The sequence below is a fragment of the Alternaria arborescens genome (genome assembly GCF_004154835.1).
Source record: "Alternaria arborescens strain FERA 675 chromosome Unknown contig_15, whole genome shotgun sequence".
NCBI classification, from domain to species: Eukaryota; Fungi; Ascomycota; class Dothideomycetes; order Pleosporales; family Pleosporaceae; genus Alternaria; species Alternaria arborescens.
This window is the reverse complement of record NW_021167870.1, coordinates 41,217-64,013: the sequence shown is the minus strand read 5'-3', so window position 1 is coordinate 64,013 and position 22,797 is coordinate 41,217. Positions and strand designations below refer to the sequence as shown.

The 22,797-nt window shown below is 51.1% G+C and overlaps 11 protein-coding genes across 11 annotated transcripts; 9 read left to right on the top strand and 2 right to left on the bottom strand.

The window, feature by feature from the left end:
• Positions 1-132: 132 nt before the first annotated feature.
• Positions 133-1,510, top strand: AA0111_g6812 (Methionine aminopeptidase 1; the record flags this gene model as incomplete). The annotated part of the gene is made up of 4 exons (XM_028653076.1): positions 133-267; positions 323-724; positions 777-1,323; positions 1,377-1,510. 4 exons carry the CDS (start codon positions 133-135, stop codon positions 1,508-1,510), a joined length of 1,218 nt encoding a protein of 405 aa, XP_028505457.1.
• A 697-nt stretch (positions 1,511-2,207) lies between these two features.
• Positions 2,208-2,821, top strand: AA0111_g6811 (hypothetical protein; the record flags this gene model as incomplete). Its single annotated transcript, XM_028653075.1, has 4 exons — positions 2,208-2,308; positions 2,399-2,554; positions 2,610-2,676; positions 2,729-2,821. 4 exons carry the CDS (start codon positions 2,208-2,210, stop codon positions 2,819-2,821), a joined length of 417 nt encoding a protein of 138 aa, XP_028505458.1.
• A 527-nt stretch (positions 2,822-3,348) lies between these two features.
• AA0111_g6810 (Pre-mRNA-processing factor 17) lies at positions 3,349-4,716 on the top strand (the record flags this gene model as incomplete). Its single annotated transcript, XM_028653074.1, has 1 exon — positions 3,349-4,716. The coding sequence occupies one exon, from the start codon at positions 3,349-3,351 to the stop codon at positions 4,714-4,716; it is 1,368 nt and encodes a 455-aa protein (XP_028505459.1).
• Positions 4,717-6,279: 1,563 nt separating this feature from the next.
• Positions 6,280-6,570, top strand: AA0111_g6809 (hypothetical protein; the record flags this gene model as incomplete). Its single annotated transcript, XM_028653072.1, has 2 exons — positions 6,280-6,358; positions 6,416-6,570. 2 exons carry the CDS (start codon positions 6,280-6,282, stop codon positions 6,568-6,570), a joined length of 234 nt encoding a protein of 77 aa, XP_028505360.1.
• Positions 6,571-7,562: 992 nt separating this feature from the next.
• On the bottom strand, positions 7,563-8,935 carry AA0111_g6808 (hypothetical protein; the record flags this gene model as incomplete). The annotated part of the gene is made up of 2 exons (XM_028653071.1): positions 7,563-8,121; positions 8,172-8,935. The coding sequence occupies 2 exons, from the start codon at positions 8,933-8,935 to the stop codon at positions 7,563-7,565; spliced, it is 1,323 nt and encodes a 440-aa protein (XP_028505297.1).
• Positions 8,936-10,861: 1,926 nt separating this feature from the next.
• On the bottom strand, positions 10,862-11,919 carry AA0111_g6807 (hypothetical protein; the record flags this gene model as incomplete). Its single annotated transcript, XM_028653070.1, has 4 exons — positions 10,862-11,177; positions 11,225-11,589; positions 11,640-11,731; positions 11,778-11,919. 4 exons carry the CDS (start codon positions 11,917-11,919, stop codon positions 10,862-10,864), a joined length of 915 nt encoding a protein of 304 aa, XP_028505361.1.
• A 1,773-nt stretch (positions 11,920-13,692) lies between these two features.
• On the top strand, positions 13,693-15,492 carry AA0111_g6806 (hypothetical protein; the record flags this gene model as incomplete). The annotated part of the gene is made up of 2 exons (XM_028653069.1): positions 13,693-13,998; positions 14,056-15,492. 2 exons carry the CDS (start codon positions 13,693-13,695, stop codon positions 15,490-15,492), a joined length of 1,743 nt encoding a protein of 580 aa, XP_028505300.1.
• A 617-nt stretch (positions 15,493-16,109) lies between these two features.
• On the top strand, positions 16,110-17,333 carry AA0111_g6805 (hypothetical protein; the record flags this gene model as incomplete). Its single annotated transcript, XM_028653068.1, has 1 exon — positions 16,110-17,333. One exon carries the CDS (start codon positions 16,110-16,112, stop codon positions 17,331-17,333), a length of 1,224 nt encoding a protein of 407 aa, XP_028505299.1.
• A 1,477-nt stretch (positions 17,334-18,810) lies between these two features.
• Positions 18,811-19,406, top strand: AA0111_g6804 (hypothetical protein; the record flags this gene model as incomplete). Its single annotated transcript, XM_028653067.1, has 2 exons — positions 18,811-19,002; positions 19,056-19,406. 2 exons carry the CDS (start codon positions 18,811-18,813, stop codon positions 19,404-19,406), a joined length of 543 nt encoding a protein of 180 aa, XP_028505298.1.
• Positions 19,407-20,521: 1,115 nt separating this feature from the next.
• AA0111_g6803 (hypothetical protein) lies at positions 20,522-21,407 on the top strand (the record flags this gene model as incomplete). Its single annotated transcript, XM_028653066.1, has 2 exons — positions 20,522-21,106; positions 21,168-21,407. The coding sequence occupies 2 exons, from the start codon at positions 20,522-20,524 to the stop codon at positions 21,405-21,407; spliced, it is 825 nt and encodes a 274-aa protein (XP_028505304.1).
• A 318-nt stretch (positions 21,408-21,725) lies between these two features.
• On the top strand, positions 21,726-22,661 carry AA0111_g6802 (hypothetical protein; the record flags this gene model as incomplete). The annotated part of the gene is made up of 1 exon (XM_028653065.1): positions 21,726-22,661. One exon carries the CDS (start codon positions 21,726-21,728, stop codon positions 22,659-22,661), a length of 936 nt encoding a protein of 311 aa, XP_028505303.1.
• Positions 22,662-22,797: the final 136 nt, after the last annotated feature.

Sequence of the window (22,797 nt, the reverse complement as noted above, 5' to 3'; positions counted from 1 at the left end):
CAGACCTTTTGTGTGCAACCCGTTACTCCACACGGACAGTTTTGTAGCGCGCTCTAGTCTGCAACGTCTGAGAAAATACAGGCCACTTCCCGCCTTAGCCATCCTCTTATTACTCTTATACCACCACACGCGATGGCCACAGACGCCCCGCGCAAATGCTCAGGCAATGACTGCGAGAACGATGCCGGCTCGCTGCAATGTCCAAACTGCCAGAAGATAGGAAAAGAAAGCTACTTCTGCTCGCAAGACTGCTTCAAGCGCAACTGGGTATATAGTGAGATTGCTTTTACATCGCAGGCAAAATAATCTAACGGCCTCGCAGAGTGAGCACAAGAAGGTCCACAAGTCACAAAGTAGTATTCTCCAAAACATCTTTACGCCGAAAGTAGTTTCTCACCCGGATCCAGCTACGGGTCACTACAACCCATTTCCCACGTACTCGTACACCGGCGCTCTTAGACCCGTATACCCGCTCTCGCCGCGCCGCGAAGTCCCCAAGCACATCAGACACCCAGACTACGCCAAGGATGGCATACCGCGTTCGGAGCAGGTGTTTGTCAACAGGAACAAGATCACGATTCTGAACAAGGAGGAGCAAGATGCGATGCGCAAGGTGTGCCGCTACGGCCGAGAGATCCTGGATATTGCAGGAAGAGCGGCAAAGCCTGGAGTTACTACTGATTACATCGATGAGATCGTTCACAAGGCTACCATCGAGCGCGACGTAAGAGGAGCGGCAATCATAGCAAGACAGAGCGATGTGCTGACAGAAATAGTCTTACCCGTCACCCCTCAACTACTGCCACTTCCCGAAATCCGTATGCACATCGCTAAACGAGGTCATCTGCCACGGCATCCCCGACCAGCGCGTACTGAAAGATGGCGACATCTTGAACGTTGACATCTCCGTCTACCACGGCGGTTTCCATGCGGATCTAAACGAAACATTCTACATCGGAGACAAGGCTCTGGCCAACCCAGACGCGGTGCGGGTAACGGAGACTGCACGAGAGTGCTTGGACAAGGCTATCGAGATTGTTAAGCCAGGCACACTCTTCCGTGAGTACGGAAACGTCATCGAGAAGCACGCAAAGAGCAAGAACTGCAGCGTAATCAGGACGTACTGCGGGCACGGTGTCAACCAGCTCTTCCATTGCGCGCCTAACGTTCCTCATTACGCGAAGAACAAGGCAGTTGGATCAGCAAAGCCTGGCATGTGCTTCACCATCGAGCCCATGATCAGTGTTGGTTCGCACAGGGACAAGACTTGGCCCGATGAGTGGACAAGTGTGACCCAAGATGGCTCTCTGACTGCGCAGTTTGGTAGGCTCTCATCCATTCGTCCGAATATCCTTTTCAGAACTAACATTGTACAGAACACACCCTACTCGTGACCGAGGATGGCGTAGAGGTTTTGACTGCACGACTACCAGACTCGCCCGGCGGTCCAGTACAGATGCCGGGAACCACAAACGGAGAGACGAATGGCGAAGCAAAAGCAGCTGCTTAAAAAGAAAACTTGGGGAAATTTGGGATCACACATAGCTTCACGATACCACCATCATTAATGGATTGCGTGGCGTGGGTCAAGAAACGGGGCGTTGCTTTACTTGGCAATTGACAGATGTGGTGGACTGTTTCCACAGCATTGATCGTGATAATCTGTGTAGCAGTACACATGGTTGGAATTTATGTGTCTGCGCATGATGTTTCGTTTTGTTTCGTTTCGGCGAGCAGTCTGAACCACCGTGAAATCATCAATCTTCCGTTAAGCTTCGGTCGGACGATGTTGGCCCGCTCATCGCACACCTGCAAGCGAGGCGAATGACGCTAACGGTGCCTGCCCGCTGTCCAGGGAAGCAATCGTGTCTCCGCCTCAACGTCATCCAAACATCTTTGCCCAACTACCGCCAGAATTTGAACGACCTTGCTAGCCGCCGTTGCTCTTCAGGATTCTATTATCGCCATACGGTCGTGCAGATCCACCACCCACCCACGTCATCGCAACTTCTAGCTAGGCCCCGCGCACAAGCTAGCTTCCCGCGTTCTAGCTCGGCAGCCTGCAAACACACGACCGCATCCGAGTCCTGAACATCTGTCGTCTATCTGTCCATTCGCAAACAACAGCCTACTGGCGATATAGCTAGTCTATCTTCCTCCTTCTTCATACGCTATAGCCGTGCTACGCAGCACACGACTCTTTCACAATGACTGGCGAAGCATGGTTGTACCTGTTGGCGGTGCTGATAAACGCCGTCAACCTGTTCCTACAAGTCTTCTTTACTATCATGTACAGCGATCTGGAATGGTAAGTGAGCCCCAAGCATACGACCCCATGGCATAGCCTCCTTTGCGACACAACCTGTACCTTGATCAGCACATGCTAATTTTGCGCCAGCGACTACATCAACCCCATCGATCTCTGTAACCGCCTGAACACCTACATCATTCCCGAAGCCGCTGTCCACGCTTTCCTGACCTTCCTGTTCCTCATCAACGGATACTGGATTGCGCTGATTCTGAACCTGCCTCTATTGGCCTGGAATGGAAAGAAGTACGTCACAAACCAGGGCTATGACATGGAAATAGGACAATGCTGACAGTAACAGGATCTTTGAGAACCAGCATCTTTTGGACGCGACGGAGATCTTCAGGAAGCTCAACGTGCACAAGAAGGTACGATAAGAGGGTATACTGAGTCCAGGAAGCCAGGCTAACACGCATGCAGGAATCCTTCATCAAGCTGGGTTTCCACCTGCTCATGTTCTTCTTCTACCTCTACAGCATGATTGTCGCCCTCATCCGTGACGAGTCTCACTAGGTGGGGATCACGCCCTTCGTCTTGATTGTGGGGATCTTTGTGGCTGTACTGGTTGCAATGAACCTCGAGGCACGAATTCAACAGCGGTTAGGAAACGGCGGATAGATGCACTTGATATCCGGCTCAGATAGACGAGCCACGCGTACGCATATTGCTAGTGGGAGGACATGAATAGTGTTGGGTTGAGATAATGTGGAATACCCGAGGCAATGGGTTTGGCGGCAGGAAGCGCATACAGGAAAGGATTGAACGACTTTATGTCCTGATGGGGTATGATAGCGTTATGTTAGCTCTCGTAAATGGAACCCAGTTTTCACATGTAACACTGCGCACCCTACGCATTACATAGTGTACATGGTCCGTGCGTCGTCACCCACATTTTCTAGTGAGCTGGGAGCTTCCAACTTCAACACCGTACTTGTCACTCCTCGCGTTCCACCTCTTAGTCTTTCCAACCACCAATATCGGAGCCGTCGCCGAGATCTAAACGCGCCGCGACCCTATTCCGGCTCCCAAAAACATTTACCATGGCAGCCGGAGGCTCAGGCCGCGTGCCAACCGGATTCGCTGCAGAGACATACATCAGCGACCATACTTTCCGTCAAGGCCAGCGTGCTATCGAATCAGGCGCGGGATCGAAGAAAAGGAAGCGAGAGGGCAAGGGCGACTCGAGTGTTGTAACTGGCGCTGGCGCATACAAGGGACCCTGGGCGAAGTATGAGGAAGAAAGGCCAGACGCTGCCTCAGATGACGAGTTTGGATCGGATGTCGAAGTAGAGATAGTCTACGAGGAAGACGAGATCGTCGACAATGCTGCACCCGTGCAAAAGAAGCTTGCTGGCACGGATTACCGCGATACCGAAGCCGAAGGCGAGACGAGCGAGTTTGTCGGCAGCCAGCAATACGACTACCAGGGACGGACGTATATGCATATCCCCACGGATCTCGACATCAAACTTACCGGCGATTACGAGCCTAAGAGTTTCATACCGAAGAAGCTCATTCACACCTACAAATACCATACCAAGTCGATTACCCAAGTGCGCTTCATACCTGACAGCGGTCATCTCTTACTCTCCGCTTCGGCCGATTCGAAGATCGCACTATGGGACGTGTACCACCAACGCGAGCTTCTGCGAACCTACTCGGGCCATACCAAGTCGGTGGTTGACATTGACTTCAATCCCAGTGGTACACAATTCGTATCCGCCAGTTACGATCGTTATATGAAGCTATGGGACACAGAGACTGGAAAGTGCTTGAACAAGTTTACAACTGGAAAGACACCGCATGTCGTGCGCATCAACCCTAGTACACCACACGAGTTCCTGGCCGGTATGAGTGACAAGAAGATCCTACAATACGACACAAGAAGCGGAGAGATGGTGCAAGAATACGATCACCATCTCGGACCTGTCAATACTATTACCTTCTGCGATGAGAACCGCCGTTTCATCACCACATCAGACGATAAGTCCTTGCGCGCTTGGGAATACGGTATTCCTGTACCCATCAAGTTCATCGCCGAACCTTACATGTTCTCTATGGTCCGCTCCTCACCACATCCGTCAGGCAAGTACGTTGCCTTCCAATCGTCCGACAACCAAATCACCGTATACAGCTCCACGGACCGCTTCCGACAAAACCGAAAGAAGAGTTACCGAGGGCACAACGTGGCTGGATATGCTCCAGATGTGGCGATCAGTCCTGATGGGCAGTTCATCAGCTCTGGCGACAGTGGAGGCTACCTGTGTTTCTGGGACTGGAAGACGTGCAAGATGTATCACAAGATTGCGGCGAGCGATGCGCCTGTGCTGTCAGTACAGTGGCACCCTAGGGAGACAAGTAAGGTGGTTGCTGGTGACTTGAATGGTGTCTTGAAATTGTACGATTAGACGGGGAGATTGAAGGAGCGGATATAGCGATACCCAAATGCATTCGGATACCAATTGATGATCATCTTAACTCCATCGGCGATGTTAACTCCATCGGCCCGCATGACATTTCCCTGGCTTGACGAGCAACCCAGAATGCAGGTGTAGGATGCTATGCCTCCACTTTCTCGCTGATCACACGCTGGCAAAACAAGATACCCAATCTACGCAGCCCACTGTTCTGTGTATGGGCCGCATAGTTGGCGAGACGTTCGGTCTTGCGCCTCCCGTTCAGGACTTCTCCAGCGGTTCACCGGCTATGCGCTGGCAAACCTCAGAACAACATGCGCACTTGCGCAATTCGCAGCCGCGCAATTGCCACCTTCATAAATGTCTCTTTCGAGTTATCAATGACCATTTGCCACGTGAATGGCGTTAAGCCTGGCAGCAGCCTTGGCCAGATTGATTGCCATTCACAGCCCAGCGACCCCGCCATGTATCAGCGACCTTCGACTGCGCCTTCCCCCGTATCTCACAACACCGCCCTTTGCCTCTTTCTCTCTTGTTTTTTTCCCAATCATATGCGCATTTCTCCCATCTTTGGACGCCGTCGATATACTCCTATGGTGTTGTATTGCGGTGAACCCTTCGCAGTTCTGCCAATGGCTCCAGGCATCCATCTTTCCCTCAGCCCCCACACCCATTCTTCTTTCGGCACCGGTGACCTTTTTGTTCACCAGTTTATCCGCTTTGTCATTATCCATTCCTGGCATCGCTGTCGCCTAGGGCTCTGTGCACGTCACTTGATAGCGCGTCTCGGACTGATTCCTTGTTGCCTTCCCATACGTTCGTCCTGCTTGACGTGCCATGCAGGAGAAGACGGCGTAACACAACCACCCTGCTCATCACCCAAGTCATTGACTCCGCCCTTTCTAGCCGCAACGCGGCTTTAGCTCACCCCGACCGAACTGGTTTCTTCGGTGAACTTACACACACCGGCGATGACTCTTCTTCTTGGCAGATCGAGCAGGTGCCAAAAAGGGCTGCCTAATCGCTGATTCGCTCCCTACGCGTGTCCTGCCTCAGGACCTGTCCCGAGAGAACATAGCCACGCGTGTGAATCATCGCAATCGCGCAGTCATCCACGTCGTTCACGCGCCTGGCCCAGCTATCCAGGCAACGGCGTTACATTGAGCGTAGGAGAGCTCCGATGGCAGCGGAACAATAGTCAATAGTACGAAAGGTGAGTCTTGTAGAGTGGCGGCCTCAGGTTTTGTCTGCCTGGAATAAATAGTTGTGAGTAAGGTTGGTGATTGCTTTCTTTCTTCTCTCTATCAGTCAATCGATCAAACAATTGTTCAGTCTACAGTCATATCAAGCATCTTTGAAACAGTCAGTTGTTCTTGTGTGGTATTCAATCAACAGTACAGCTTCGTCACACCCACGATACGCCCTTGCTGTCTCGTATACACCCAGATCCAGCTTCATCGCCGTCAACCACATTCTGCACGACGATCACTCATCCCATCCTTCTGATCGCCACTGGCCACTGAACGCCTCCAACTCGCTCAACACCAATCAACAATGTCGTCGAGCTCGTCTTACGGCTCCTACGGTCAGGGAAAGGGCGCCTATGCATCCCGCCCCTCGACTTCATCCACATGTACGTTGCCTGCTCCTATCAGAGCATGTCTCAAAGATGAGTCTAACATACCTGCAGCCTACTCTGCCGCTTCCTCGAGCCTATACACAAACTCAGGTAGCTCGTCACGCAGCAAAGCGTACAGCAAGCCACCCATCATTCACAATGGCGGTGGTCAGATCTACGACCCGAACACGTCGACGTCCGCGCCAAATGGAGGATACTACAAGTAGGCCAAACGCTGATGGCCTGGTGTTGACTCCTGTCTTCAGAGGCAGCATGATGTCATTTCGTGGTCGTGGTGGTTACAACTTTCCTTCGGGGTGATTGACAGGTCATGGCGTTCTGGTGAGGGTTTTCTCTTTTATATGGTTGGCTTCGGTGCCTGGAGCAATAACAAACTGTTTGGGATTTTCGGTTTAGCGTTTCTTGGGCGTTGTTAATATTTCCTTCTTGCTGGCTGGTTGAGGTCCTTTTATTGGGTTGCATCTCCCCTACTCATCTCCTTCGAAATGAGCTGTAGCTAGCACTTGTACAACAGATAGTCAGAATAATGCGCAATCGCATCGTTTCCATTGCCTCATCTTCTACGACCAGAATACGATTAATATCAAGCTTCATTCGAAAAGGTGGATTGTTGTCTGTACTTAAGCAGATCCCACAAAGCGGTAGAGCAGCACGATATAATCTCTGATGGAGTGGCTACTCTCCAACCCCAAAGATGTAAGAGCTCACAGAATCCCTCTTAATAAACAAAAACGCCAACGTATCTGTTTTGGAAAAAAGGTGTGAGGTTATAACTAGACCTACTACCGTGTAACGCAAGACGTCAAGATACACTTTTAGATGCACAAGATAATAGCTACCTGCATTAAGAACAATGTCTGTTAGATAAACTTAAGAAGCTAGTATATAGCAAAAAGACTGGAGCATTGCCCATATGCCACAAGGGCAAAAAAGACGGGTCTTACCGCGACTCGAACGCGGGGCCTCTCGCAAGCTGTGCTTGGGTTTGTGTTCTGATAGAACGTCCCTAAGCGAGACTGAAAACATGTTAGGTGATGAAGAATTGTCTTGAAACTGAATAATACGTACATCATACCACTAGACTGGTGTTTGTTAGTTGGTGTAAGAGCTGAATGGGTGCTGTGACCACATACCCATAAGACCGTATTGCTTTTGATGGCGTTTTGCTTGCCAGGGCCAACATATGTAGTCAAAATTTTCACTGCCCAACGGCTCCATACCAACCCAGACCCAGAATGGCACCAACGATGATCGCCACAGCAGGTGGGACCCCAAACCAAGCCGTTTCCGCGTAGGCCAAGGCAGCAACGACTACCCACCACGGGTCGTCCGCCAAACTCCTCCCATTACTGCTTTCTGGCGTCAAGTAACCAATCTCCCAAAGCCTGTAAACAGCCGTGAAGACTAGTCCTACAGCCGTCGCATTGATGCCCCTCAAAAGACTGAGTACCCATGCTTTGGTGCGCATGACCTGCCAAATAGACTGCACGCCGACTGCTAGCACAATGCCGGGGAAGAAGATGCCGATGAAACCAAGAATAGCGCCTACGATGGTTGGCGTAGAACCGGGTGCTGAAGCGATGCTCAGAGCGCCGAGGTATACTGCGAAATTGAAATTGGGGCCAGGGAAAGCTTGGATAATAGCCAAGCCGAGGAGGAAGTCCCGTGGTGAAACCCAGCCTGGGTCTACGACATAAGAGCGCAGGAGTGGAATTACTACAGGACCGCCACCGAAGATGATGGTGCCGGCGAGATACCTATCCGGTGTGATTAGTGGGAACTCTGGGGAGCTTTATGATGAACTTACATGTTAGAGAAGAGATTGAATGACCGGCCGCTGGATACCGTACCGCGGATAACCATAATGACAACGAAGGAGATCAGGAAGCCCACGATTAGTGACACGCCAACCTTTACAGAAATGTTATGCGTCTTGACATCTGCCACAGGTGCAACGGTCTCGGTATCATTCTTCGCAGCCACATCATCAACAACTGGATGTTCACCAGCATGACTCCGTCCCGCCTCTTCTCGCTCAGGCACAATCCGATCTGTTGAGCTTCCCGCTCTCTGTCTCCTCTTCACAGCTTCTGGACGCGTAAGCTCAATAGGAATGCTCTGTGTTGTAGTCTGAACCTCCTCCGCATCACCTTGTTCGTCTCTCGCTCTCCTCCTTTTAGCAAGATACGCAGCCTTCATCTTACCCACACGCTGTCTCAGCCAAACATCCCAAATCACAGTTGAGAGACCACCAATGACGATTAATACAGGGAAATACCATAGCGCATTGTAACACAGACCCGCACAGCCACCAAAGATCACTAGAATGCGTGTAAGACGGTCTTTGATGGCCTTCTCAGATAATTGAACAGCCGCTAGTGCGATGATGCCAACGGTACTGGCGTTCAGTCCGGAGAGCAGGGCGTATACAATGGGAGGGAGACGTTCCGGCATCTTCTGTACGCCGAGGGAAAGCCCATACATACCGATTGCGCCAGGAAGGCTCCAGAGAAGGAAGGCGAAGACGGCGGAGAGGATGCCTGCATGTAGGAGGGCGATGCAGAAACACATTTTAGTTGAGGCTGGGCCGGGGAGAGCCTGACATATTGCGAAGAGTTCTTGGTACTATGATCAGAAATATCAGCAATGCATACTCTCTGGTGAATGGGATACAAGTAGGTGAGAAAGATGCCTCTTCGTCTTCGCCTTCTGCTTCTCATCCGCACTCGTCGAGCGCCACCAGCTCTTTCTCATACTGCCTACTTGCACCGCTGGAAATGATATCAATCACACTGCTCGTTATACACTTACAGTCTGTTCGTCTAACCATTTACTTCCACCTTGAAACCCCAACCCCTCGACGAATCTCCGATGCAAGATCTGGAAATGCACGGGCGGGCCCCCGAAAGCAGTGAAGCCCAGATCCCACATGCGTGAGAAGACGTCCAAAAGACGCCATTCGATCTTTTGGGTATTTGCTTGCAGATGAGCTGGAGGAGGTGAAGCGCGACGGCTACGCCGCCGAAGTGAGCTTATGAGAGACTGGATTGGCATTGGCGATACCGGTTATTCGTACACGTTGTTGTGGCATAGGGAAGCTGGATTGAGATTGGGATAGCCCGACAGTTATATTCCTTCAGAGATTATTCCTGGGCACGCATGCACAGATTCGCCTACAGAAGCCAAGACACTCCAGTCGTAAAGAAGACGTGATGGACGCATATTGTCCAATCATCGTGCCCATGTGTTGCGACATTTGCGGCTTGCCTAGGTTCGTCCTCGCCAAGACATGGCGGTTTCTTTTGGGAAGATGCTTAGACATGGAGGCAGGTTTAAGCGAGTACGTCACTAACCGGCTGTTATTGGTCAGCGGATGTCGGGTAGAGTACCCAATGCAACAGCTTGATCTCTTGTTGTCCAATGCTTGTTGTTTGGACTCGTTGGCCTTTACATTCTGCTTTTCCAAAATATCCTACATTTACATGCTCTGACACTGCCGGAGCCGGGAGTAGAAGAGTAGTAACGAGCGTAAGCATGCTTGCTTGCCAGATGTTGCAGTGCTTTAGGAAAGTGGTTTGTTCTGCCTATCGCCTTTGTTGGTTGGAAGACCGGCCTCCCTTGGTTCTTTCGCGTATCGAGGGTGGGAAGTGACTTTGACGTGCTCGTTCTTCATTCAATGTCGAGATTGCCCTCGGTAGCAAGACAGTACTTGGCGAATGAAAGCCTCAGAAGAGTCGTCCTGTACCTTGGGTTTCCACACTGGCGCAGTGGTTTAGAGAAAGAAGAGTAAATCGGTATTCCTATCGATGTCTTGGAGTGAGAGGCACGGAGTTCAACAAGCCACGTCCGTGGGTATGTTCTTTGTGGATCACTGTAACAAGATCGTAGGTCGGCAATCAATGGATTGTAGGCTTTCTCATAGCACGTGCATGACTGCTCTTGTATCAGTCGCTCTGTACCCACAAAAACAAGAGAGAGGTTCGATCTGCCACCGGCGAACAAACGACGTACACGAGTGGCGGACGTGACGCCTAGTAGTGCGGATCGTATCCTTCCAATCTGGACACATGAGAATGCGCCTAAAAGGACCAATGCCGCAACGCAACACTTTATGTGAATGACGGACGATGATATTCCAAGTGCTGCGGGTAAGCTGATGCAAAGAGATGTAACAATTGCATACTTCGTATGTGTAGTGTAGAAGGTTTGGCCTGCGCACGCTAACACCAGCGAAGCACGGTGACCCGCCTGCAGTGGAGCTGTGGAGACGCCTGAGCTGCGCGTCGGCACATCTCCCTGTCAACATCTCTCACGACACATCACCCCACCAGGTACGACTTTCAGAATTTCTTGATTCTTTAAATACTCCTCAATGAATCCTCACATGATTCGTCGTGGTAAATCCTTAAGATTCCCGACATGTTTCAGATAACCGATCCGATCACTGTTCAACCCTTTCATCGTAAACGCCTTCGCTTGTCGCGCGGGAGCCGTAGCTCAAACATCGATCGCATCGACCGTAACACCCTTGACCCAAGAATACTGCATAGCACGAGCGACCTCCAGGGCCGAGTCGTGGGAAGCCAAAGAACCCACCAAGTAGAGGCTGGCATCGAGCCCAGCAGTCACACCACCGGTGGTGATAACACGCATACCGCCCAGAGGCATGGAAGCACGCCTAGCGATAGACTCGCGGCGGCGAGAGTCACGCCAGGCGTTGCTGCCCTTGCGAGCAATCGACTTCCTACGGGCATGTCCGGTGTTGGTGCCCTCGGGAGCGCTTGGTGGCTCACGCGACTTCTTGATGATGTACCTAGGATTGTCAGCGATACATGCCAGCGCAATTCAGATTCCACTTACGGGTTGTCGTCGGGGTTCTCGCCCAAGTCGAAGCGGGCGTTGTTGACTACATAACGCTCCTCCATGACGTCCGTACGCTCGGACATGTCTCGCCTAGCCGCGTCTTGACAGATTGTCTCGAGACGGACATAGTAGTCTGGGTGGGTTGTAGCGGCAAGGCCTTCGAGCATACCTTGCTGAGCAAGAAGTAGGGCACCGACGTCGATGGCAAGGATGGTACGCTCTTTGCTGGGGCTCTTCTCTTGAAGCTCGACGTACTTGGTGAGGAGTCCGAGAGGCTCAGACTTGTTCTTGAGGACCTCAAAGACACCCTCACCACCGGGAACAATGACAACGTCAAAGTCCTCAAGCTCGTTGTTGGCATCCTAGAATTGATGTCAGCATGAGTTCCGAGGCTCCGTACGTGTAGACTCACCTCATAGTCCATGTCTGCCTTGATGGTGAGACCCTGAACGGAGGTCATGGCAGCTGCGGTGCCGACGAATTGGCAGTTGAAGGCCTTGCTGGCTGCAATGTGTCAACAAAGGGTCAATTGAGTGAGCGTTTGACTGACACTTGTCCTTGGCGTCCTGGAGGGAGCGACTCAGAACCTCGAGCGGGCCTGCCACGTCGAGCGTGTTGTAGCCCGGGAACAGGGCAAACAGCACCTTGACCTGCTCGACAGGGCCTTCGGTGCTGTCAGCGATTGCACTCATTGTGAATGATTTGATGTAGAATGTGGATTGAGATGGATTGAGTAGGTTGTAGGAGTGAGCATGAAATTGTCGTGTGAGGAAGCAGTGGGAAGGAGCGAAGCTACCTCAGCTGAGAGGGGTAGCTACTATAGTCTCGTGAGCAACTGACGACCAACGCGTCACGGTCTGTCGAGCTCCCTCCCCCAGACATGCAACCCCGCATAGCACGGACCGTTAGTGGCTGGAAGTAGACTAGCTGGCGGGGCAGAGCGTCGATCCAACCTCTCGGTGCCCTGACCCTTGCTGGACCACCTCGATCGCATGCGTCCCTGAAACACCGATTATAAACTGTAAGGAATCGATCTGAGGTACTGCTCTACTACACACTCAGGTGACTGCTGGATGGAACGAGTTTGTCGACATGAAGACTGGGTAGTACCTGTGTTTCCTGATTGACATGCACGGACCAATCGTTCACGCGTAAACCATTGTAGGTGAACGACTAAAGGTCACGTTGTTTTCGAGAAACACTAGACTGACAGCTATGAACATTGAGTTCGACGCGTCTTGAACGTGCCTCCTGACTTCTTGACAAGCGTCAAGAGGCTGTACGCTAGAAAGCACCTGACATAAGCTGAAACTCAATTACACTGTATCTCGGGTCCACTTGACCACTGCTTCCTTTTTATGGGGTCCAGATCACCAACTTTCTCCGACCAGTAATTATGCCTCGGATGTTGTAATCAGAGCAACACATCTTCTGGCGATCATTGAATCGGCTTTGTCTGCATGTGTCTTAAATCCTATCCCAGCCAAGAATGCGACTCTCCAGGAAGTCACAAAGGCTATAATCAAAACAGTAACCCAATCTTCACCGCACCACAACGCAGGCTGCAGTCGATCCTGTACACTAAATGCATCAAAGGCCGAGTAAATGGATGCTACATCAACGAGCAAGGTGGTAGCCTGTATGTATCTCCAGACTTTCAGGTCGTCGGTTGCTCGGAGAAGGTCGCGTGAGAGAAGAGCTAGTCCCATGAGTAACTCATAACCCATTCTTGGTCCACGAAGTCGTTGCAGGCGGCATGGATAGCGACGATGCAATCAAACCACGTGAAGAAGAAGCGGTAGAAACTGGAGACCAGGCTGGTGGTCATTTCGCAGATCGAAGGTTGTATTGTGGCTGGGTAAGGGCTGAGATTCTCAGTCGTGAAAAATTCTGAACACCGACGGATTGTCGATTTAGGCGGGTCACGCAATGTATATCAGAGATGGAGGAGGTACTTACGCAGGCTGGACCACGTTCCCGCTGAGATATTTCAGGGCGTAATAAAACTAAGGCACCAACTGTGGTGAAGAAGCCAAGCCTGATTACACAAAGCAACATTTAGAAGACAGAGGATTGGATTGGCTTATTGGCAGCGTGCTGACGGCAGATATCCTTACAACAAAGCGCCGCGAGCTACGCGAATCAAACGACCAGAACACGAAGAAGGGAAAAGAGAAGATATGATAATCCACTGGCAAACATGGCGTTAGTGATGAGAAGAACCAGAAGTCTAATACAAGTGTGACGATCGAGTTTCTAGATTGTTCCTTGATCCTGTTATCTCGTGTATAGGAAGTTTCTCAATGTGAATACAGTATGTTGAAACTCGTTCGACTGAGTAAGGCGAAAATAGGTCGAGAGTGTTGCACCGTTGTGGTAGGGAGAGAACAGCATCTTGAGGAGGGCGTTTAAGGCGGACGGAAGCTAGATCGGTAATGCGCACGGAGCACGCGTGGTAGCGCGACATGGCCCGAAGGGACAGCAACGAACACGTCTACCGCATCATGGCGGCACCGAATGACAATGACGCGCCGCTGGCGGATGAGATAAAGCAGACGATCTCTCTGTCTTCTTCGACGCCAATTGCTGCCGCAAAATCACCCAAGCAGCCTCCTTCTGAGACGAAAGAGAGCTTATGGCTGCGACGCCTATCCATCTTCTCCTTTTGGGCTGTAGTCGTGTTTCTGGGCCTTCCAATATGGCTGAAAACAACGGCCATTTACAGGGCGGACCTGCCGCTACAGGAGATGACGGACTGGGCTGAGGGCAAGGTGAGAAATGGCACAAGCTGGGCACCCTGGTTGTAACATGGGCTAACACCATAGCAGGTCTGTAAGCCAGTCTTCCCTCTGCGGATAGCAGTCGAAGCTCCGATGCCTTCTGCGGATGCGCAACACCTGCTTCGCACCACCCAGCACGCCCTCGATGATATCAACGACTTTTCCGCCCACCATCTCCGATTGATGCTCGCCGACTCTCCACTGCAACCAAACATCTCGCAACAAGTCATTAGTGACGGAACAAGCATTCATAGCGATGACAAGGACGTCGCTTTGGTTGTGCGACTGATACCGGTCGAAACGGGCGCCACGCCTCGGTCGCACCTCCAGCCATATTCCCCAACCCTAGACGTATACTACTCTCCGAACCAGATCCCTTCGCAGTCGTCTACTGGCTCCAGCCTGGCCACGTTCCTCGCCCAGGAACTACACAACATATTCGCTGAGGAGCAGGCACAGCTGGCGCATGTCTTGTCCGCTACGTCCGGCGCGCATGCTGCCAAGGTCAAGACGCTCTCTCCAGAGATGTCCGCAGAGCTCCAACGCCAGTCTACCCGCGCTCTGAAGTATGCTCCAACATACCACCTGACTTTCTCCCTGTTCAGCCCTTCGTACGCCCCCTCTCAGTGGGACATTGAGACTGCACTTCAAACTTACATGAGCCCTCTTCTGGACGCCTTCTCCGCCATCAGCAACTTCACCGTTGACACACAAGTACAGCTCTACGCGACCTTTGCTCCTTCTGTTCGCCAGCCAGAATATGATGAAAGCACAAAGGCATGGACGCTTCGCAAGGAGGATCTCAGTGGTTTCGTCAACGCTGCCGAGTGGCCTCTCAGTCCCAGCATCGGCGAGGGACCTACGGTCAACTTTATTTTGTATGTACCAGATCACTCACAGTCACCTCTCTTGGTCAGGGAGAACGCTGGGAACAGCTGGTTGATCCCGCAATGGGGTGGCGTACATATTCTCAACTTGGAGGGCGAAGCAAACACCCCGCCTGCTTTGACTGAGGAGATGCTTGCTCCAGCAATGCACACGTTCTCAAATCAACTCACATCGCTGTTTGGCTTGCCTCAGAGCCCGGCTTCGTTGCCTCTTCGCATTTCGACCCTCGAACGCGTCCGAGCTGCATCACTCATCTTCTCAGCTTCTTCTACTCTGGGCGCTCTAGCTCAAGTGTACCAGAAGCTTCCTTCTATCCCAGTCCCGGATAACGTTGCCCATTCTACGCAGGAGACTATCGTGCATTTACAACAAGCTTGCGACTACCTTCGAGATGGTCGTTTCCCGAGCGCTCTAGAACACGCACGCGCTGCGGAGGTGGAGGCTGAGAAGGCTTTCTTTGAACGTTCCATGGTCGGTCAGGTCTATTTTCCCGATGAGCACAAGGTCGCTGTGTACCTACCCTTACTAGGTCCTGTTGCTGTTCCTCTGGTTATGGCTGCTCTGAAAGAGTTGAAGTCAGCACTAAAGCGAGGCTGAACGCCCCGTCAGATTGCCAAGTTTCAACGTGCTCTGGTGTTCATACAGACACTCGTCTACATCTCCAGATTGTGGCTATCTTGAATCACTAGCGAGCGTTGAACACATGAACTGGAGAGTGTATAAGCTGCTAGCCAATACTACCAACAAGGACCAAGACAAGAGCTGGCTCGGAAGTCTTTTCATTTGATAAAGCAGTAGACGCATATCCTTGGCGCACTATTCTCCGCCTGGCATTCGCACTACTCTATAAACAACGGACTTGATACCCCGCTGCGGGGTAGCGCGGTCGAGCGAGAGTCGTCCACCATGACTGCACAAACGACTGATAGGTCCAATATCAATAACACAGCGTTCTAAGTCTTCGCTCTTCTCGGTCATCCGTGCTTATCACCTGTCATTGGTCTCCCGCATGACCCTAGGCATTCTTCTCGCACAATGAGTTGCGCACTTTATCCACTCTTGTCTTGATGCAGCGTAGCATGCCTAATACAGGAAATGGAACATTATTACCCTCGGTACATGGTACAATCTGCTATAAGAGAAACACGTATCATGTCTATACTTCTCTGTACTCAACTTCTCACATCACCGTTTGAACACAACTCCATTCTATCATGCCTCTTTCCACCAAGGCTGTCGAAGGTATCAAGGGCACATTGGATCATTTTGTTCAAGATGGTTCACCTGGTCTTGCCTTCCACGCCATCGACAAATCGGGCAAAACACTTGTCGAACATGCTTCGGGTACACTGGGTTTGGACTCCAGTGAGCCCATAGACACTCAGAGTACGGTATTCTGGATTGCATCGTGTACAAAGCTCGTCACTGCCATTGCTCTGCTGCAGCTTGTTGAGCAAGGCAAGGTTCCTTTGGATGATGCTGAATTCGTCAAGAAAACTGTGCCGGAACTATCTGAAAAGAAGGTGTATGCCGATGGTGTCAACGGCGTCGAGCAAGAGAAGAGTGTCACGATGCGCATGCTGTTGAGCCATACAGCAGGATTTGGATATGCATTCGCTGACCCGAGGCTCCAAGCGGACGGCATCGAAGGGAGGAGCGGCAACAAGCGCGATATCCTTGACTCGAAGATGGTGAACCAGCCAGGTAGCATGTGGGAATACGGCATTAATATGGACTGGGCAGGTATCGTTCTCGAGCGCGTTACTGGTCAAACGCTGGGCGAATACTTCCAAGAGCACATCTTCACGCCCGTGGGCATCGCCGCAGAGGGCGCATCCATGTTCCCTTCCAAAGAAGCTCAAAAGAACCTAGCACATATGCACCAACGTGACACCGACGGCACGCTCAAGAAACGCGAACACCTTTACGACGGTCCACTTTCCTGCGCCAAGGAAAATCAAAAAGACTTCCTCCAATCTGGTGGTGCAGGACTTTGGTCGAGGCCAAGCGAGTACACAAAAGTTCTTGCTGCTCTATTGAACGATGGAACAAATCCACAAACACAGAACCGCATCCTTAAGAAAGAGTCAGTGGATCTCATGTGGGAGAACCAAATTCCCTCTCAACCCGATTTCGCACGCGCCAATGTCCCACCTGCAGACCCTTCGCTGGTCAATCAAGCCGCGGATATGTATCCTCAGCCTGGCAACCCTCCTCAAGGTTGGGGCTTTGGCGGCTTCATCACTATCGAGCCTGGCCCGTCTGGTCGTGGAGCAAACACGTTGTGGTGGATGGGTCTGTGTAATTGTTTCTGGTGGGTTGACAGAGAGAAGGGGATTGCGGGAATGCTCGCATCGCAAGTGTTGCCCAATGGAGATCCCAAAGTTATTCCTGCGTGGTTCATGGCGGAGAAGGGCATTTATGACGCGTTGGAATAATGATTCACCCCAGGTATGAGTGCTATATTGGTAGTTTGATGGTACGTCAAATATCACAGATGTCAGAAGAAAAGTCATTGGTCCATGGCTATGTAGATGGAAGCAACAGCACTAAACTTTAACTTCATCCTACATTCACATGTAGTCACCGATCAATTTCGAGTGGGTGCGTTTGGCTCTGCGATCGAAGCTGATCGTACAAGGCAAATTGTTCGCAATCTGCGGGCGAAATATAGAGATTATACCTCTTCTGCGAAACTTGAATGTTAACGCCTCCAACGATCTCGCTGACTACCGTCCATCTCAACCCCCAATATTACTTACAAGACAGCAGGTTCAAGCCTTCGTTCTCGAACAAAGCACAATGATCATCTCCCGGCTTATCTCCATGACCTTGCGCTTTGCGCAATCTGTCTGTGCAGCCGTCGTACTCGCCATAACATCTTACCTCCTGTATCACCAACAGCACAAGGACCATAGCGGCTCGTACGGGCGCCTCGTCTATAGCACCATCATAGCCATTGTATCGATCATCGCATCGCTGATCTGGCTTCTTCCCACTACTTCGCATATTGTGAATGTAGTTGGCGATGTTCTCTTCTGCAGCGCATGGTGTGCTGTGTTTGGTTTACTGCAAGATTGGTACACGAATGCTATGTCTTGTGGCAGTACCTGGGCTTGGAATGAGATGGGTTTGCGGAATGGATCATGCAGCAGATGGAATGCTGCGCAAGCTTTCGGTTTCTTGAATGTGGTGTTTTGGTTTGCGAGTTTTGCCTTGGGAATGCTGATCTGGAAGAAGACTGGTGGGACACAGCGCGGTGGGGTCTAGATAGACGGAGCAGGGACGACCGTCTTGCGACATGCTGATGGAATTGATCATGCTGGCTAATAGCTCTTTTGTGGTTGCTACTGCAGCAAAAATCTGACATGATAATTGGATGGAGCACCTTTGAACAGTTCGAAGTCTCTAGGCTGGCATTAGAAGTGACGCCCTCGCTGTACGCTAGGCCTAGTGAAATGAGGATCATCAGTAGCGTTTGCCGCCTTATCCACAGCTGCGTTATGTCAGTTCCAATGGCACAAAATCTAAGGCTTTCGAGGCCTCCTACATCTCTCATGTCTAGAACATATATTTTCCTGGCCATCAGGCGTCCAAGGAGCCGTGACCATGTGAGTTCATTGTTCCTGCTAGGCATCTAACTACCCGATCCGGCAAACTTTCCTCTTTTTGCATAGAAAACGAGTTTTTGCATGGCACTTTCCAGGTGCTTGTTCATCGGCCTCGATGGTAGCCTAGCACGTGTTGTGCGGCTAAGATACCGCACAGGCAGCTCACTGTCTACGCGTAAGGCCGCCAACTCTGAGTACATGTTTCTCAATCGTATAAGGCGATTCCGTCTTCCACACTTCTGGACGCATCCTACTCGTCCTCCTGTTAGTTCAGAGCAAATCTTACAACCATCAATTACACATCATGGTAGCTTCATTCACTCTTGGCCTCGCCCTGCTTCCGCTGCTTATCAGAGCATACGAAACCGACCCTCCGACTACCGCATCTCCAGATACCATCTCGAACTGCACATGGTGGCAGGTCGCTACAGAGACAGACACATGTGCCGGTATAAGTGAATACTGGGGCATAACAGAAGTGCAGTTCAAGACATACGTACGACTGAAATCCAGCAAGACGCACTCCTCTCATGCTAATTCGTCGAACAGAACCCAAGTCTAGTAGATGGCTGCAACCTCGTTTCAGGAAATTCTTACTGTATCGAACAAAACTATGGTATAGTCCCAACGCCATCTGCGACTAGCAGCTCCGTAACGAGCGCTAGCCAGACACCCACACCCACTCCAACGACATCGCTGGAGATTTGTGAGGCTGAAGCTGGTGGCTACAAGAGATACTGTCCTCGTTGTTTGTCCCGCTGTGAGAACGAGACGAAGTACATGGATCAATGTTTCTACAGTACGTTTTTGGCTATCAATAGCTGGGACAGTCAGTGTTGGCAGCATGGAGGCAGTGACTGTGCCAATAGGGCGGTTGATGAATACTGTCCAAACCAGTAGGCTATTTCGCGATAAGGCAGCGGCTTGAAGAAATGGGAAAGAGCTTGGGAAACCGTGAAACAAGACGAAGCTATGGAATCGAGGAAAGAGAGATTTCGATTTGAGGGGAAATGGCGCATCTTTATGAAGTATTGCGTAGCTTCAGTCGCGTCCACCAGGGTTCGCATCTCTATACACGAGCGGTGTGGCGCGCTTGTACATACAATTCTAGGGCGAAAGCGTTTTATAAGATTATATAGATGAAATTCCAGATCTAGCGGCGGCTGAGAACGGATGAGTTTTACGAGGCCTCATAGTCCAATCTGGTGAAGGAGCTGACAACGATCGTAACGCCATAGCGTTCAGGGTGAATGATCTGCCCTCTACTTCCATTCTCGACACCAGGTTTAGCTTGACGAACACTCAACTCTTCCAGCGTCATCACCGAGCGCCGGGAATTTCTGCTAGTACGCACTAGCAAAATGACGTAACCGCCAGACACAAGCCCCCCAAGCCTCTCCCTCCTTATGCGAACGGAAATATACTCGACACCACCTCGCCTAAAAGCAATGCTTGTACCTGGGTAGCAGCCGATATTAGAGTATCGATACGCGATGCCCCTCCCCGCAATCGACACAATCACCCGATGCGAGATCTTGCGTTTCGCTCCCGAAGCTCTCATCCGGTGACCAGCTAGCGAGCTTAACCACCGGCCAAGACTGTTTCCATCCACAACATATTAAGATGAAGCACTCGCGCCCAATTAGCGCACGTTTCCCTAACAGAAAATGGTTTGTGTTTTCACACAAAACATCTTGATCCCGGGCCTATATGAAGGGTTCTGCCAGATTCAGGCGTCATCTCAGACGAAAAAGGACCGAACGAATATACGTATGGAGAGTTCATTGGTAGTTGGTGCGATGATTTTATCCCCTCGCAATCAAAACGGTTGCAAATTCAAAAGAGTGTGCTGTCACCAGCTTAGACAAAATGAAGAAAGATGCGCATGGGCTTATTAGCATACTCAAAACAGGAGCGTTCTCGACTATATAAGTTGCTCTGTACTTGACTCAGTCATCCGCATCACTCCTCAGATCAGCTCGCAAATACCTTGGTTGCATCGCATCTCGAACAGTATGAAGTACACATTGACTCTCGCCATTGTGGCGCTTACTTTGGACACCGCTGTCGCATCTCCACTCAACATAGAGGCCCGACAGCAAGGTAGCGGAGCAGGCCCATACGCACCCGGCACATACAAGACCGACAACTCTCTCCAGGGCCACACGATCTACTACCCAACCAAGAACACCGGTTCCGAAAAGCTTCCTGTTCTCGTCTGGGGCAACGGAGCATGCAGCACTGACGGCCGCTCTAACTCCGCTCTCTTGCAGAACATTGCCAGCTATGGCTTCCTGGCTATCGCGGAGGGCGGTCCCAATGGTGGAGGTTCTTCAAATGCGCAGACCATGAAGCAAGCCATTGACTGGGTTACCAACAATGCTGGAAAGGGCGCGTACGCTAATGTCGATGCGAGCAAGATCATGGCGGCAGGATTCTCGTGTGGTGGTGTTGAGGCTATCGACAACATTTGGGATAGCCGCGTTGACACAATCGGAGTGATCAGTTCAGGTCTGCTTTCAAACACTAGCGCAGCTAGAGACTGGAGGAAGCCCGTACTTTTTGTACTGGGTGGTCAGGGCGACATTGCATTCCAGAACGTGAGTTTTGCCATACTCACCCTCTCTTCATTCCTGGCATGTAGACTAACACGAGATAAAGGGCGAACGCGACTTCAAAAATCTTGCGCAGGGTGTTCCATCATGGAAGGGTAACATTCCTGTTGGCCATGGTGGTACACTAGGTGACGCAAACGGCGGCCGATTTGGCAAGGCCATTCTCAACTGGATGTTATGGACTATGAAGGGAAATACGCAGGCGGCATCTTACTTTACTAGCGGCTACCAGGCTGATGGCTATCAAGTTGAAACTCATGATTTGAACCTGTTGAAGCCATTCTGAGGATCTGGACGTTAGAGGAGGATCGCTCTAAACATAGTCGCAGAGGATGTCGGAGTAGAAACAACAGACAATATTGATGAATGAAGACAATCGTAGCTCTGTATATCACCACTATCGTGCTAAAAGTCTTATCCGAAAGCTATGAGATCTTGAACTTTGAAGTCCCCCCCTACACTCCACTAACCACTCTGCGTTAAAGGTCCCATCGACATTTACCCCACCATACATCCCCCACTTCGTCATCATCCTCACAGTACCTACAACACAACCCATAGTCCAATCTCTTCAATCTCACAACTATCAGCCATCTGTCACGAAATGTCCACAACAATAGGTATTCTCTCAATCGGCCAAATGGGCCTAGGCATCGCCCAACTTCTCAAAGCACATCACTACCGCGTGATCACAAACATCAGTGCTCGCAGCGACGCAACCAAATCCCGTGCCGAGTCTGCGGGAATTGAGCTGTTTGACACAGACGAAGAACTAGTCCGCAGTTGCGACTATATCCTTAGTATCGTGCCACCCCGCGACGCCATCGCAACAGCAAAACGTGTGGAAGTCGCACTGGCAAACGGACGTGACAGAGGAGGAAAACTACTTTACTACCTGGATTTAAACGCTATTAGCCCCTCCACAGTGAAAACAGTGGCAAGATCATTTGAGCAGAATGCACCGGGCTTGCGGTTCGTCGACGGTGGCATCATTGGCGGGCCACCATCGCCATCAGAAACAGAAACAAATGGGTGGAAAAGACCTGATATTCCCTTATCAGGTCCGCATCCTCTTCATTCAGCACCAGTATCCGGTACGTATTTGGCAGAAGTGCTGAATACACGGTATCTCGGCGCAGAAATCGGTACAGCATCAGGCCTGAAATGCTGTTTCGCGGCGCTGTCGAAAGGTTTCACGGCGTTGGCTTTGCAATCTTTTACTACCGCGTCGTCCCTTGGGGTGCTGAACCCGCTACTCGAGTACATGGACGTATACAACATTGGTGCGAGGCAGAGGGCGGAGAGGAGTGTTGTGGGATGCACGGGGAAAGCGTATCGTTGGGTGGAGGAGATGAATCAGATTGGAGCGTGTTTTGAAGAGGAAGGTGGGTGGAAGGGCGACGCGAAGGTTTTCAGGGAGATTGCAAGTGTGTTTCAGGGGTTGGCTGATGTTGTGGAAAGGGAGGGGAAGGACAAGATGGGAGATGTGGAGGGTGTTGTTGGCGTATTAGGTGAGGGGCTGAGGAAAGAGCGAATATAGTGGCAGCAGTATGCAATTGTATAATTTTGTATAAGAACGTACTTTCCAACTTAGCTTGTAACAAAAAGTATGATCGGAATCAGAGTTCATTACCCCAGCGCCGCGCTAGCCAAACGACCCGTAGCCATATCAGTCT